We start from the raw sequence: 16,105 nt of genomic DNA on the forward strand, positions 1-16,105 counted from the left end.
ACCCATGTGTCTTGAGCGGGAATTGAACTTCAAACTTGATGGGAACTGTGGACCTCTCCAGCTTGATTAATAACGGCATACTGGACACCGTGGTAGCCTACAATCTCGGCGGAGGTTCGATTTCCAGTGAAGTCGAAAACGAAGTTTATCTTTTTTTACATTCGTAGCTAAAGCATTCAGACTTTCAATCATTCTTAATTTCTTCATTTGTCAATTTGCAGTCGCATCATTTGTCAATTTGCATCAGGATTTGTTTGTCAAACGCAGTTTCGTTTGACTTCTGAATTTTATGTCCATGCCTTCAAGAGTCACACGTTCTTCTGTTTATTCAACTTCTGTTTTGTCAACAATCCGAATTTACGAAAGTAAAAAATTGAGATTCTTGAGCTACCCATCGTCATTGAAGCAATCTTCACTTCAACAGCGGTCTGCTGTTACAGTATTAGGGGTCATATATCAGACAGGGTCATATATCAATTCAATTCGAACTCACTTCAAATTAAACCGTAAAACCTACGCTTCACTATCATCTTTGTATAATATCATATGGTGAATTTTTTTTATCAAATTAGTAGGAAAATTTTCTGAAAATCTGGCAGTACTGTTCTAAGTTGACAAATATGTCGTTTAATCAAAGTTTAACATTGATTCAACGTTTTCGCACGTCAAGTTAAATCAATAAAAGTATAGTTTTTTTTCTTGCTTCTGTGATCACAATACTGCTGACTGTGCTGTTCTGTTGTTGCAGCATTGGAGTTGTAGTTAAACTTTATTGAATAGGCTACATATTGAATTTTAACTTTTTAACTGCACCCTACTGTATTGATTCTTAATGTAGGCTAAAAGTATTTTACAGATTATGCTGAATTGGAAATCATAAGCTCTAACTTTTTTGAAAATCATACCGTAAATGTAGAAACCTTGTGGGATTTTGCAAAAATACCATACAGTACAACTATGATGCTTAGTTTCAAATATTTGTCAAAGTTTTCCTGGAAATTCATGATTACCCCTCAAAAAACATTGCTGGCTACATGTAAAACCTGTTTTTCAGTGAGGTCACACTTATCCCTCTACTCCAGATCCTTACAGAAGTTTGATTGGAGGAGCTTTCTATCACCCACAGCAAGTCAATATCAAGGCAAAAATCTTTTTGCCACATCTATAGAACAAACAAATAAACCTGCACATGAAAAAAGGCCTACCAGCACCAACCAATCTCAACTACGAAGGCTATATGATGTGGCTCAACCCGAAGCTTCTTCAGTTGCAGGTATTAAAAATCCAAGGTCTTGTATTTTGCTAATATTTTAGTTAGGTGGATGAGAAGAGTTTGTTTTTGTGCTCTATCCTGTGAGTAATATGTATGCAGATGCGCAACAAACATTATCAACACAGAGCCTTCACCCGGATGGTACAGCTGCATGGGGTAACGGAAAACAGAGACAGCACCTCTGACAAGTTCATAACTAGGGTCGATGTGCATAACCTTCTCAAAATAATTGCGTTCTTTTCAGGTAATTGCATCAACTTCTCAAATTTATAAATATTTTGTAATTGAAAACAATTTGACAGAAAAAAATTAACAGTTTATTTATGAATAATGTTATCTCAACTTAAGTTTTATCTTTTCACACCAATTATGTGACTTGTTTTTTGGTTTTCAAATTACATTTTCAAAAAAACTCTTTTTTTTTATAAAAAAAAGAAAAAAATGACATCCTGACTTTCAAGCGGCATAAGGCATAAAAAATATAGACAAACAAAACAAAGTATATAACTTTAGCGGGTTTAACATCTTTTATTACAAAGAAACATGACATATTAATTAACATAATCAACTCAAATGTTTTCGACACGTATCCTCATCAGGAATTACGGTACTTAAATCTGCAACATTTATGTACAAAATGAAAATTGTGAGGTAAATCAAACAATTAAAACTATTTCTCAGGGCAGATCTGAATTTCAGACTAAGATCATGAAAGCCTTAAGAATCAAACGTAATAATACGTCTCTCAACCGGCAGTTACTCGCCTGTGGCTCATCGTTCCTTTTGTGTGTGTTCTAATTGTTGGTCACATGCCTGTACTTTACACCTCATGTGATCTGTTTCCCATTGTATAATTTGGTCGTAATCATTCTTGAACCACTTGTTCAATATTCAGATTTTGCTTTTCAGACTGGAGTGTCATTATAGTGCAGAGTCAAATTTATCTTACAATTTTCATTTTATGTATATTGCAGATTTAAGTAATTTCCTGATAAGGACACACGTACGACAAATGTGTCGAAAACGTTTGAGTTGATTTTTTTTAAATTATGTTTTATTTCTTTGTAATAAAACATGTTAAACCCTCTAAAGTTACTTTGTTTTGTTTGCCTATGGTGGGTCATTCCATGCCAAATGAGCAAATGGGTTACACCACATGTCATAGATTTTATTGAAATTTGACATACTTGTACATGTCAAAGAAATATTAAGAATGCAAAAAAAAATTTGGAAAATTTTAAATATTAGTAGAGTTATGGTCATTAGAAAAATCACTATTTTTGGCTGTTCCGCTTCAGTGATTTTGTCCAATTTCTTATTATATTTCTAATTTCTTAACCTGTGATCAAACAAAATTGCTGAAAATTGCTAGACAGACATTTTAAGACCCAAGAAATCCAAAAATGTAAATTAAAAAGTTGACAGAGAACTTCTTGATATGATTATAAAGGTTTCAATTTGGTACATGCATTTTTCGGAGGCCAAACTTTGGGGGCCTATAAAAAAAATGGACCTATAAAAATTAAGAACTGAAATTCACTTATTTTATACTTATATCAATACTCTTTTATGTTAAATAAAAAACATGAATTAATTTTGATTACTATAACTCCTATGATAAAAGCTAACTTTTCTGACTTGCAAATTTTGAACTTTTTTACACTCATTGTTCAGGATTTTTGTCTATGACATCACAATTTACATTATTGCTTGTTGATGACATCACAATTTACATATTGTTTGTCATGACAATTGCTATGTAGCTCATGAATGAATTGAATACTGGTAATGCACTTAGGTTTAGTGTTTAATTTTAGGTTGTCCTGTTAGTACTACATTAGTTTTACTTTTACAATAACACAATTATTCATCACAGCAATGCGACATTGGAAAAAACTGAAGAAATTGTGCCATAAAATTCACTTTGCTAGAAGCAGTGCATTTGTGGACATTGGTCGACTTGCAGAAACAGATGAACATGTTTATTATGAACATTGACATTTCTCTGCTTCAAGCAGATAGATGGGCTTTGAACACTTGAACAGTGGGAAAAGTATATTTCCTGGTTGCAAGATCTGTCGAGTATATTAGGAATAATACATTACTAATAGGACAACCTAAAATTGAAATTACAGTTAAAAGAGTACGGTAATTAACTCTACAAGTTACCACTAATATTACTATGGCATGGCCTACAACACTAAACTTAAGTGCATTACCAGTATTCAATTCATTCATGAGCTACATAACAATTGTCATGACAAACAATATGTAAATTGTGATGTCATCAACAAGCAATAATGTAAATTGTGATGTCATAGACAAAAATCTTGAACAATTAGTGTAAAAAAGTTCAAAATTTGCAAGTCAGAAAATTTAGCTTTTATCATAGTAGTTATCAAAATTAATTCATTTTTTTATTTGACATGAAAGAGTATTGATATAAGTATAAAATATGTGAATTTCTGTTCTTAATTTTTATACCCATTTTTTTTATAGGCCCCCAAAGTTTGGTTTCTGAAAAATGCATGTACCAAATTGAAACCTCTATAATCATATCAAGCATTTTTCTGGCGACTTTTTAATCTATATTTTTGGACTCCTTGGGTCTTAAAATGTCTGTCTAGCAACTTTCAGCTATATTGTATGATCGTAGGTTAAGAAGTTATAATTATAATAAGAAATTGGACAAAATCACTGAAGCGGAAATCAAAAATAGTGATTTTTCTAATAACCGTAACTCCACCAGTGTTTGAAATTTTTCAAAAATTTTTTTTACATTCTTCATATTTCTTTGCACGCAGAAATATTCCGGCAGAATGCCTGTGGTGTTCGGACGCATTTTGGAATTAAAATCGCGATCACAAAATGTGCTATTATAATTTAAAATCACTAAATTATTACATGCTTAAGAGTATAAAAATATTTAATATAAAAAAGTAACTGTTCTTCTTTGTTTGAGGTGGTTGCCTCCCTTTTTATTATCTCGACTTGATTATGCAGGTGCAATGTGCTTGCTGATGATCAGCAGTTCAGTGACACTGAGTGTTCCTTTCTTCTTGGGAAAGCTTGTAGACATGGTTCAGAGCGCTTCACTCAGTGGCAACGTGCATGAGTCTTTGCAGCCGATCTTATTCACGTTATCTGCAGTGTTTGTAATTGGAGCAGCAGCCAACATGGGTCGCATCTTTCTGTTGCAAATGTCAGGTATATAAGTTGGATTCTAAACTCATGTTTAGCAAGCAAATATTTCGAAAACTATAGTTATAGAAAACTTGCTTTGTAAATTACAAGATCTAGGCAGTACCAATTAAATAAGTTATGTGTTTGGAAACACGTTAACGATTTATCATAGAGTCTGCCAGTCTGGAGATTACACAACCGCTTGGCCACTACTTTGCAAGTGGATATCATAAAAATGGTGGCACTAACAAAATCATAAAATAATCCAACCTAAATATGAAACAAAGTGCTCAAAATGTATATAGATACTAAACTCATGCAAAAAAAAATGTTTTGAAAACTATACTGTCTTCATCTTCAGTGCTATAAATGTAAGCAATCCCTGATGCCACTTAGTTTTAAATTGAATTGCGACTGATGTCAGAAGGATTAATCAGTAAACTATTATTAGAGAAAAAAAAAGTAATTATAGAGCCAAGTTTTTTGTAAAATAATACGTAACAAAAGTCAAAAGTTTAATGCAGTACGGTAGTGTATCTCAATGAGAGCAACTACCATGGAAGTTTTCGAACATGAATCCAAATTAATCGTGAATAAGATGAAATTATGGAAGGTGCAACTACGGTACGTAATAAGAAAGTTAACACGAAAAGCAGCTTAAACAAATGTCAGTAAGGTAACTCGTAACTCGTATGAATGTGTTATTTTATGACACGACTCTGCAAAACAAAACAAAAAATTACAACCAACTGGACCAACAAGATGGGCATGATAAGTCAAATAAGTGCTATTTAATTTATCGGTCAAAAGCGGGAAAAACTAACCGGAAAAGGTGATCTGGTACTATTGTGCTGACGATTCCTAATGGAAGAAAACCGGTTCCACAACACAAATTAAATTTTATTGAAATACTATTGTGAGTGTTAGTCTGGTTAAACGTTTTAAGGTTCAGACTAAGGAAAAAAAGCTATTGATTTGTTTTCTTAATTTATCGGTTCAACAATTAAATAAGTCTAAATGGTATGTACAGATGTCAAGTTTTATTGCCGTGATTTTTCTTTGATTAGCCTAATAACTTTTCATAAAAATTTAAATTTCCTCATGTGTCTTCTCTTGAACATATCAACTTCCTCAAAATTAATCCCGTGGTCTGCGTTGGTGCGCAAGTAGTTTGCAACCTCTGAGTCTATTAATTTTTGGTTGTCAAGTTTGTGTTCTACAATTCTTGTGCATAGATTACATTTTCTTTCTTCAATGTAACTTGTTCCATTGCAAGATAGTTGATAAACTACATTGGAACTTAATAATTTGGACTGTCGGTCTTTAAAATTAAAATGTTTTGAAAGATCTGTGGTTTTATGGAAAAAATAAATAATTTTTGTTTGGTTAATTGTAAGGTGAAATGTTAAAGCTCATTTTGGATTTGATATGATATGTCCCCGAGAAAAGGCCGCTTGAAGATTAAGAAACAGGTTTGATCCACAGATAAACTTTGGCTGGATGAGGTGATGTGTACTTTGTTAAAAAGAGTCGCAATACGTTAATTATTTACTAATTTTCTGTCATGTTCCAAGTGCACAGCTGATTTCCTGCAGTTTATCTTGTTCCTGGCTGCTTTATGAATAGCACAGGAGGTTAGTTACACTCTTCGGCTACAACTAAAAATATTTGTATACTTTTCTCCACAAAGTCTCAATCTTTCATGTCCTGCGGTATAGGAATCACAGCATTAGGTCATGTACCGAGTGTCTTCGAAGTATCTCACCGAATGTCTTCGAGTAATTCACTCAAAATAGCCCGTTTCGACGAATCAAGTTTGGAGAAGCCGATTCCAGTTTGGAGAAACCGATTCAGAGAAATCCCATTTTGGAGACAACCTTTTTCGGAGATAACCGATTCGGAGAATTTTCGAGAATTTGTAGGGATTATTTCGGTTAGCAGTTTTTGTGTTTACCTTTTCATACCCATTGCTGCTTGGGGCTTAATGTACATGCTCTTTCAGCTGACTAAACGTTGTTTCAGGTCAAAGAATTACAAAGCGAGTTAGAGACGCTGTGTTCTCTTCAATCATGAAGCAAGAAATTGCTTTCTTTGACTCAACACGTACTGGGGAGCTCATCAACCGCTTGTCATCTGATGTTGAGCTTGTCAGTGGGGCGGTTACTCAGAATATTTCAGATGGTCTGCGATCATTGGCTCAAGTTGCTGTCGGCATTGGAATGATGGTTGGTATGCAGTAGAGCTGTTTTTGTGTAAACAAACCAATCGACTAACGATTTGTCACAATGAAATAAACAGTATGAACTAAAAAAAGCATGAAGTCTGTTGCAACTTGCAAGCATATGATTTCCTTCTTTTTTCTCTGATTTTTCGAGTGCAAAGTTATGTAAAGATTGCTGTTGTTAAGCTGGCTAGTTTTGATTTTGAGTCATGGCTTTTCATTTGCAACTGCTTCATTTTATCTCTTAAATTCATGATACATACATGAGCATAGTTGTGATGAAAAGTTGTATAAAAATGAGTTTTTTATTGCACAGTTCTTCATGTCAACTGACCTTGCCAGAGTGGTGCTTTCCGTTGTTCCTCCTGTCACCATATTGGCGATCATCTATGGGAGATACCTCCGCTCATACACGAAGCAAACCCAAGATGCACTTGCCCTAGCAACTCAGGTTTGAACCGTCTATCTTCAGTCACAACATCTACGTAATGAAATGAGTTTACTCCTCGTTTTTGTTGAAGACAGCTGAGGAAAAGATCAGCAACATACGAACCGTTCGTGCATTTGCCAAGGAAGACATGGAGTGCTCATCGTATCTGCAACATATGGAGCAAGTGCTCCACATTGCAGGGAAAGAGTCTTTAGCTCGCTCAGTGTTCTTTGGAATGGTGAGTTGAATTGTGAAGAATTGAAAGCATTGACATTGACCGCAGGCTAACTTTGCATTTTTTTTTATATCGGTTTCAAAAACCGCATTAAACAAGTGAAAAGCCGATGGTGATCTGGTTGCATTGTTTTGTGGCAGACGGGTTTGGCAGGGAATGCTATTATGTTGCTTGTTTTGTACAATGGTGGGATTATGATGGAAGCAGGGCAGATATCCATCGGTGATCTATCTGCCTTCCTGCTTTACTCCGGCTACGTTGCCATCTCCATCACCGGGCTGAGCAACTTTTACTCGTCGATAAACAAGTCCTTAGGAGCAAGCGCTCGCTTGTGGCAACTCATTGACCGCAGTCCTTCCATTCCACTGTCAGGTATGTAGTTGAGATTTGAGACTTCACTATGGGTTGAAGTGTTTGTATGAAGAGTTGTACTTTCCAGCTTATTTGTTTGGACAATACAACTTGTCTAGGGATCGTTTTCATTCAATTGGTCATTTCGCTTGTCAGTCCAAACACCGTTCCTATTTTTGTGTATACCAGTTAACTTAGGTGGCATTTTGTCACCTCTGTTGTCACCTCCCGCTTTATACTTTTGCTCGTTTAATTTTTGCATTTGCACATTTGATTTGGAGTTGGTCTCATTTCCAGCTTGTCCCTACCAGCAGGGCCCCGTCAGTTACTATAGCAACACAAAGTGACAAAGGATCTAGTGTAAAACTCGTTTTAAAGCTGCTCTGTGTGAGACCGTCCTCTTCTTTCATTGTCAAGTTGATGCTGAGTGAAAATTTGCCAAGTTTTTTGTCCGTTCAAGCTTTAATTTAAATGGAAGAGTTTAGGTACTAGGCAGAACAATGCTACTTTCAAAATTTAGGCGTTCGTATATTTTCCCAGTTTTGTTACAGGAGCATTCTCGAAAATAGAGATGTACCTATACCAATATTTTGGCCGATCCCGATACCGATATCACTTTTTTAGGCCGATACCGATATTTTGGTCGATACTTTGGTGTTACAAAAAGAAGCAATTTTGGTATTTGCAAGAAATTATATCAAATGCTAAGTTTTACCTTATTTGCATAAAACTATTAAAAAAAGCTTTCAATTGCCTTAATTTATTAAAGATTCAAGAATCCAATCTCAACCGCATTGTTGTGTCATAATAGTAGGTTTTAGTAATGAAAGGCCACCGTAATTGAGGACTGTGGTATAAGGGAAGAAACATTACATCATATTTGGGGTTTCTGAAAAATTAATAAAGTGTTTGCGCAAACTCTCCAAATAGGCTATCATAATTGATAATAAGATGTAACATGTAAACCAAGTGATTTGTGTAGTCGTACAAAAACTATTCGACAAGTAATTTGCAACATAAAGGCGCTTGTCGTTTGGTTGAAAAACTTTTGCCAGGCCAAGACTATCCAGGTAGCAAAAATGTATAATTTTGCATCGTTTTTACATTGCTAATCGTTTAAAAAACCCGTGTAACTTGGTTGTTTTTAGTAAGCTGGTTCTATCAGTTTGTGATTTAATTTCCACCTTTCGTTGTAATAAACTCATCAAGCTTAAACAATGTCATGGCAGAAAAAGTAGCCTCAAAATAAAAGCAATGGGACTACGAATCTCCACTAAACTAATCAATAAATGAACTTGTTGCACCTAAGATGACAACCTCATTGTGAAGAAAGGAGCGTCCTTCCCGGCTATCAGAACAAGGTTGAGCACTCGCTGTACTAGTGAGTGCTCAGGCTTGTGCTGATAGCCGGGAAGGACGCTCCTTTCTTCACAATGAGGTTGTCATCTTAGGTGCAACAAGACCATTTATTGATTAGTTTAGTGAGGATTCGTAGTCCCATTGCTTTTATTTTGAGCCTTCTTACATTTTGAGTCTACAATCTACATTGTTTAAGCTTGGTGAGTTTATTACAACGAAAGGTGGAAATTAAATCACAAACTGATAGAACCAGCTTACTAAAAACAACCAAGTTACATGGTTTTTCCAGGGATTCATAGTAAAGGGATCGCCAACTCGGCTGGATATCTGACAAGCGGAGTGTAAAAATGTTGCCAGATATTTTTTAAATTTTTAGAAAAACTAATTTTTTAGCATAAAGAGTAGTGGTTGCCCAAAGCTTGTCCATTTAAAACTAACCTGAAGTTTAAAGTTGCACAAGATTGAGAAAGTAGTTTGTAGTTGTTTTATTTTGCAATAAGAATGTGAATTTATGGAAAAAAATTAAATAAAACTTTGAAAGAGAGGTTAAATTTGCAAAAAATATGATAGTTTGATAAGTGAATGATAAAATTGCTTTAGATTAGTTTTAAAATAGTTATTTACGGGCAAGTTTTGGGCGACTACTACTTTAAAAATGCCAAAATAATATTTTTTCTAAACATTTAAAAAATATCTGGCAACACTTTTACACTCTGCTTGTCAGATATCCAGACGAGTTGGCGATCTTTAATCCTTATACTATGAATCCCTGGGTTTTTCAAATGTTTAGCAAAGCAAAATCGATGCAAAATTATACATTTTTGCTACCTGGGTAGTCTTGGCCTGATTTTATCCTCTGCTGAGAGTAAAAAAGAAACACAAATGATAAATATTGGAAAAATTGAGTCTCCTTCACAACGAATCGAACAACGCAAAACTGCTGAAACAAAACGTTTTGTTTGAGTGAAAGAATTACTGTAAGCAAACAATGCCAAAAGGTGCGCGCATGAAGTCATGGGAGTGTGAGGTATCAAAAATTTGAACAGGTTGTTATTTTTCTACATTATTGTGACGTTAGTTACTACTTTAAAAAATCTATATTTTTACTTCTGCAGAAAATCCGCAGCAAACGCCTTTTTTTACATGTTTAGTATCGGCTAAATTTTGCCGATACCGATACTCAAAAAATGGCCGATATCACCGATGCTGATACCGATATATCGGTACATCTCTAGTCGAAATTATTTATCACAAATGATGTGGGATTGCATGAAAATGAGGCCAAGAAAATGTTTGCTTGTCAAAGTTGTTAAAATAGATGATAGGTCTGATCGAAAATATTTTTTGAATATGAATTATGTACAAGGGTCAAGGGTCCGTTACCTGTTTGCCTAATTAGTTAGTTTGTATAAGTCGCCGCTTTTTAATTCCCTTTAATTTACGAATTAGGTACATTCTACTGCATTACGCATGAAAATAGAAGATATAATGTTTAGCTGACTGCTTGCATGGCATATTGTTTTAATGTTAACCACAGACAAGTTTTTCCCAGTATTGTCATTGAAGAGCATTTGACAAACGTGAGCAAGTAAAGATTGTTAACTGTTGTCCACGTATCCACGCGAATACTTTGCGAATACAAACTAGGGTGAGCATTGTGTTATCCACTCTTGCAGCCGGACATTCGCCACAAATCGATCCATCCAGCAGCGATATTGTCTTCAATGATGTCACATTCTCTTATCCGGTCCGCCGAGAGAAGATGATCTTCAACAAGTTAAACTTGACTATCGAGGCTGGGAAAGTCACAGGTTGATTCTAGGTGTCGACGTATGTGTCAACTGATGTTCATTGTTGTTGGGACGATTTATGTTTTCGATTTTAGCCCTTCATCACATTGCGTAGTAGCAACCACGACCCTAGTAAGTGTTTGCCCTCGGTCAGGGCGTTTTTCCAAAGTTCGAGTTTTGATGTATTCAAAAGTTTAACATCGTTGTGCTTCTTGTAGCGGTAGTGGGGGCAAGCGGATGTGGGAAGACTACCCTTGGATCCCTCCTTCTTCGCTTTTATGAACCCGATGAAGGGATGCTGACCATCGCTGGGGTGGACCTGTCCATGATCAGCCCACAGTGGCTACGCACCAACATAGGGACCGTTCCCCAGGTTCGCTTTATTCTTACCGCATTCTGCTTTTATACATGGCAATTAGCGGTGTGCTGATGTGGATGGCATATTGGTGGCATTGGCATACTGCCAACATCAACACCAATCATCGCCTTAATAGACGACAAGACAATGCTATGACACGAGAAGCAGCTGAAGATTTATTAATAAGTTAAATTAAAAGTCATAGTCGTTGACCGGACTGTCCATTAATCATTCCTAGTTGATAAAATTTGTTTGTTCCAGGAGCCAATTTTATTTTCCTCGTCTGTTCGCGACAACATTGCTTACGGCGCCGACGATCCAAGCCAAGTGTCAGATGACGACATTGAAATAGCAGCCAGGAAAGCAAACGCATACAACTTTATATCCCAATTACCTGACGGCTTCAGCACAAACGTAGGGGAGAGAGGCATCGCGTTGTCGGGCGGCCAACGACAACGTGTCGCCATCGCACGCGCGCTGCTGAAAAACCCAAAGATTTTACTTCTCGATGAAGCCACCAGGTGAGGTTTATTCTGTTATTCGATTTGTGTACGCTGGCCTAGTGTCCTGTCCATGCTGGTTTTCATTGATTGTGATGGCAGCGTGTCACCATCTGAAACGCCATACGAGTTTCATATATATGTGCTAGATATCAGGGTTGGCCCTTACAACGTATGTAATTGAAATTGATCTAGCTAACCTTGTGTTGGGGCTTTGAAACTTCTCATAAGCTGCGTGTAGCTTCCCAGAACGCCGAATCAATATTTGATTACATAGTGTTGGCCTGTTTACCACTGCTTCCAAGTGCCAGTAGATGTTGGTGCAACTTCCTATTAATCGGAACGCAAAGATCATCAAAACGCAATTTTTCCGCATCAGCCATGTTTTCTCACCACGATCATCATCTGTGCAGTTCACTTGATGCTGAGAGTGAGCATCTAGTCCGCGATGCCCTGGAGCGGGTGTCGATCGGTCGAACTACGATCACCATCGCGCATCGGTTGTCCACGGTGAAGGACGCCCATGTGATCCTGGTGCTGGGAGACGAGGGGAGGATGATTGAGAGAGGATCATATGAGGAGCTGATCAACATCGATGGAGGATTCTTCAGGCAGTTGGTTGAAAAACAAACTCTATTGTTGTGATGTCAACGCTCTAGAGCACTTACATTGTGATAGACAAACGTATTGTGGGTGACCCTTCACCATCTAAGCACGAGACCGGACTCCACCCTTTCGTTCTGACATCTTTATCGATGTAGTATGCCTCGTAAGATCTTCAGTATTTTTAATTCTATATTTTGGAGTGCAAAGAATGCCAAAGGCTCTTCAAAACAGCAGCTCGACGTTTGGCAGGAAAATCGATGGCACATTTACCGTGATTCCGCTTGAATATCTTCCTGTCCCTGTTGCGAATGTGCACAGTGTTCACGAACTCAATGCTGCGAACATGAGCAGGGAGCGTGTGCTACAAACGAAGTTGATGTGAAAAATGAGATTTCAATTTGTTTTGAAGATGCCAAAGCTGTGATCAGTAGACGATGTTCCATCAAATTGTGCAAACAGATTGAGTTTTAGTGAAACAACATCCAAGTCGCACAACAAAGTGAAACCAGCCTTTGGTCTTCTCTAGAACATTTATCAACCCATGTTCAATGTTATGGAGATTTTGTATCACTTCAGTTTCTTCATTAATGTTGCATATTCTCACGACAAAATGTGCCACTGCACACGGTTCTCTGCCGTTCTCTATAAATCACTTCATATTCCATGCTGGACACCTACCGAATTTTATATATTGGTTTTGCAAGTTCCCGATTGCTTCTCACGTTGGTGGCGCCACTCCACCCTGTCCCACCGACACCGCGCGATTCGTTTATTTCTTTTTTGATGTCATCTACTTTAGACGTAGCCTTTCGGTTACATCATGCTCTTGCTGCAAATCACACTTTCATTATTGAAACATCGACATCTAGTGGTGAAGGTGTCAACCATTGTGCAGGCGCAACTCGGCCATGCATTCGTATCCACTTTTGTTCTAACCCCCCCCCCCCCCCCATTGCAAGCAACATCCTTGTACTTCAGTCTTGTTTTATTTTCCGATATGCTGGTTCACATTTGTGACGCAGTCAGCGATAGCTTCTATCGGTCACTTCAATGAGTTGTCGCAATCATTCCGAACGACGTGCTTCAACTTGTGCAGTTCTCTTTATCGTTTTGTATTAATATGTGGAGCGCAACCCCGAGCAGCTGTGGAGTCGGGCGAAAATTATTTGACTCCGACAACGAGATTTTCAAACAGTCCTATTCGAATCCAGGGCTACCAGATATTTTTATTCTTCATTTATAAAAAACATTTACTAAGTTTATGCAAATGCACTGAATTAGCGTTTATTGCAAGTAGGCTATAGGCTAGTTAGCATATGTTTATCCTCACTAAGAAAGGCTCATTTTTGATTAAAATTATTAACAGCTAGTGTACGGCACTTGTAGCCAAGAGTGCTCTTGTCTATAGGCTCCCGGACGCAAGTTTCGAAAAGGTACCATTAAAAAATCCCCTTCGAACTTTGTTAAGTAAGTACGGAAGAAAAAAGAGCATAGCTGTGGTGGGAATCAAACCCACATCAATGCAAAGACTGCCACCACCCTAACCCTCCGCGCTAAGTCAGCCGGTTGCAACCAATGAGCTAATTTAGCTATTATTTCTCCTTTGAGCAACAAAGAAAAAAGTTTTTTTGTTGCTCAAAGGGGATTTTTTAATGGTACCTTTTAGAAAGTTGCCTCCCGGACAAGAGCAACAAACGGAGACGAATTTCCTGCATTGAATTCGATCCAATTCGGTGAATGCGTTTATCAAACGCTTCGAAGTCGCAGCTAATGGTTTAATTTTGTCGCTTATGAAATCGCATTTCTTATTGTCATCGTTTCATGAACATTACAAGCAAACAATGTATATCGTAGAGCGTTATTCTAAGTGTGTTTATTTGTTTTGTACTGGTATAGTCAGTGACGTTCGGTAGCTTAAACCGTTGGGAAAGCAACTTGGAAATATGCTACAGCAAGGTAGTAGGCACGAAGGGCGTAACCGTCGGGCGAAGCCCGAAGGCAACACTTCTAGCGGGGGGTCTGGGGGGCCTCCCCCACAAATTTTTGAAAAACACTTCCAATTTGGTGCGCTCTGAGAGCATTTCCAAAACAAATCAAAAATTAATCTGTCAAATTGTGCTTCGCCTATGTCGTGATCATACATCCATTTAATGTTTAGAAGTCATGAGCAATCTTAATTTTAACGTTGCAGCACCAAAATCCAGTGTTAGATATGGAATAATAGTTGTCTAAATATTTAATTCGTCATGAATGTTCATTCTCAGATATTCAGTTAGGCTTACACTACAAAAACTAACACTTAGGCCTAAACATTACAACCGCAAGCAATTTGTACAAAAAGCTGGATAAGTTTGCCTCCTGCGTATAGAAGCTTAACGAATTAAATATTGCATTCGCATCTGAACGTTCATTGGCGAAGTAACCTTATATCAACGCTGTAAAAAGGGCAAAGGCATGACTATGAAAGCTACTAAAGTACATGGCGAGAAGACATCAAAAAACAGCAACAATCTTTTCGTCTTTATGATGCTGTGCTGTGTACCGTGACGAGAGACCATTCTGTGCGTATGACGAGATAGTCTAGCGATTGTAGGCATTGACGTCACTGGGAAAGCAACTCTAACCATAACACATCTGATTGGCTAAGCAGCTGGTAACGTTTTGCAAAACGAGTGAGGATTGGATAAATCGAAGGCGTTTTTTCACGTTTTTGAACGTGGGGAAAGCAACTTTGCAAGTTGATTACCCTGGAGCTTCAGTGGTTGTTTCTGACAGGAGCGTTTGCGTTAATTGGCATTTATAGGCAAGACATGCGGTTTGGTGAGGACTTAGACTACTCACAAGCGTTACGAGTAATTCTAGTCACAAACACAGTAATTTTCAAGTTAAAATAGACGTGATAAAAATAATAAGAAGTTAAACCTAGAATTCAATGGTCCGATCACGTGACTCCATGGTCCGAATCACGTGACTCCATATTTTAAACAACTAAATGTTCTTAAAATAAAAGATTTGTTCAAACTTGAAACTTCAAAATTAATGCACAAATATGAAAACAATTCACTACCATGTACTTTTTCTAATTATTTTAAAAAAGCAAAAAATGTACATTCTCGCAATACCAGAAATGCAATTGACAAGGATAATTTTTATGTTCCTCAATATTCATCTTCAAAACTTCAACGTAGTTTCAAGTATACAGGAGTGGAAATTTGGAATTCAATCCCATTGGAAATAAGAAAAAAATCACCTAATTCATTTAAAAAAATTTATAAAAATTTACTACTATCATTTTACCAATGATGATCTTCAGGACTATGTAGAACTTATATTACATGATGTATTTTGTGTTCATTCAAGCAATTATACCGTAAATTTATGTTTTAGATTCTTTTGCCTCGCTTCATTGATGTTTAATTTGTTACTTTTTCTTTTGTTGAGGGTGGCTGCTCGACTAGAAGACCTTCCAGGTCACTTCGCAGCCACCCGTTGCAGTATCCACACATAACACATTTTACGTTATCGTTTGTTTTATCCGATTTTGTTGAATATGTGTGTTTATACTCGCAACAAATAAAATGTCAATCAATCAATCAATCAATCAATTCAGTCATTATATTTTGCATAGTTTTCGCTCCGGTAAGCACTGCTTTCCCTCACCGATCGTCACTGCTTATAGTGCATGTGAAGAACGCCCCTTTCTTCACATGTCCTCCCTGGCGCCTGCTGGTTTTGTTGGCTCTTTTCTTTTCACACCGATAAGAGATAAATTGACTGGTAAACCGGCGGTAGAATACCT

The 16,105-nt window shown here is 37.0% G+C and overlaps 1 protein-coding gene across 2 annotated transcripts; it reads left to right on the forward strand.

Moving 5' to 3' along the window:
* Positions 1–812: 812 nt before the first annotated feature.
* Positions 813–14,152, forward strand: LOC145775377 (ATP-binding cassette sub-family B member 10, mitochondrial-like). 2 transcript variants are annotated; one of them, XM_082586666.1, is made up of 10 exons: positions 813–1,273; positions 4,277–4,480; positions 6,479–6,681; positions 6,994–7,128; positions 7,199–7,345; positions 7,483–7,714; positions 10,729–10,863; positions 11,061–11,215; positions 11,462–11,721; positions 12,114–14,152. In XM_082586666.1, exons 1-10 carry the CDS (start codon positions 958–960, stop codon positions 12,343–12,345), a joined length of 2,019 nt encoding a protein of 672 aa, XP_082442792.1. In that variant the 5' UTR covers positions 813–957; the 3' UTR covers positions 12,346–14,152. The 2 variants fall into 2 exon arrangements, with proteins under 2 accessions (XP_082442792.1, XP_082442793.1); XM_082586667.1 differs by lacking the exon at positions 813–1,273 and adding an exon at positions 1,401–1,517.
* The last annotated feature ends 1,953 nt before the right edge of the window (positions 14,153–16,105 follow it).

Source organism: Aplidium turbinatum, chromosome 8 (genome assembly GCF_918807975.1).
Source record: "Aplidium turbinatum chromosome 8, kaAplTurb1.1, whole genome shotgun sequence".
Classification (NCBI taxonomy): Eukaryota; Metazoa; Chordata; class Ascidiacea; order Aplousobranchia; family Polyclinidae; genus Aplidium; species Aplidium turbinatum.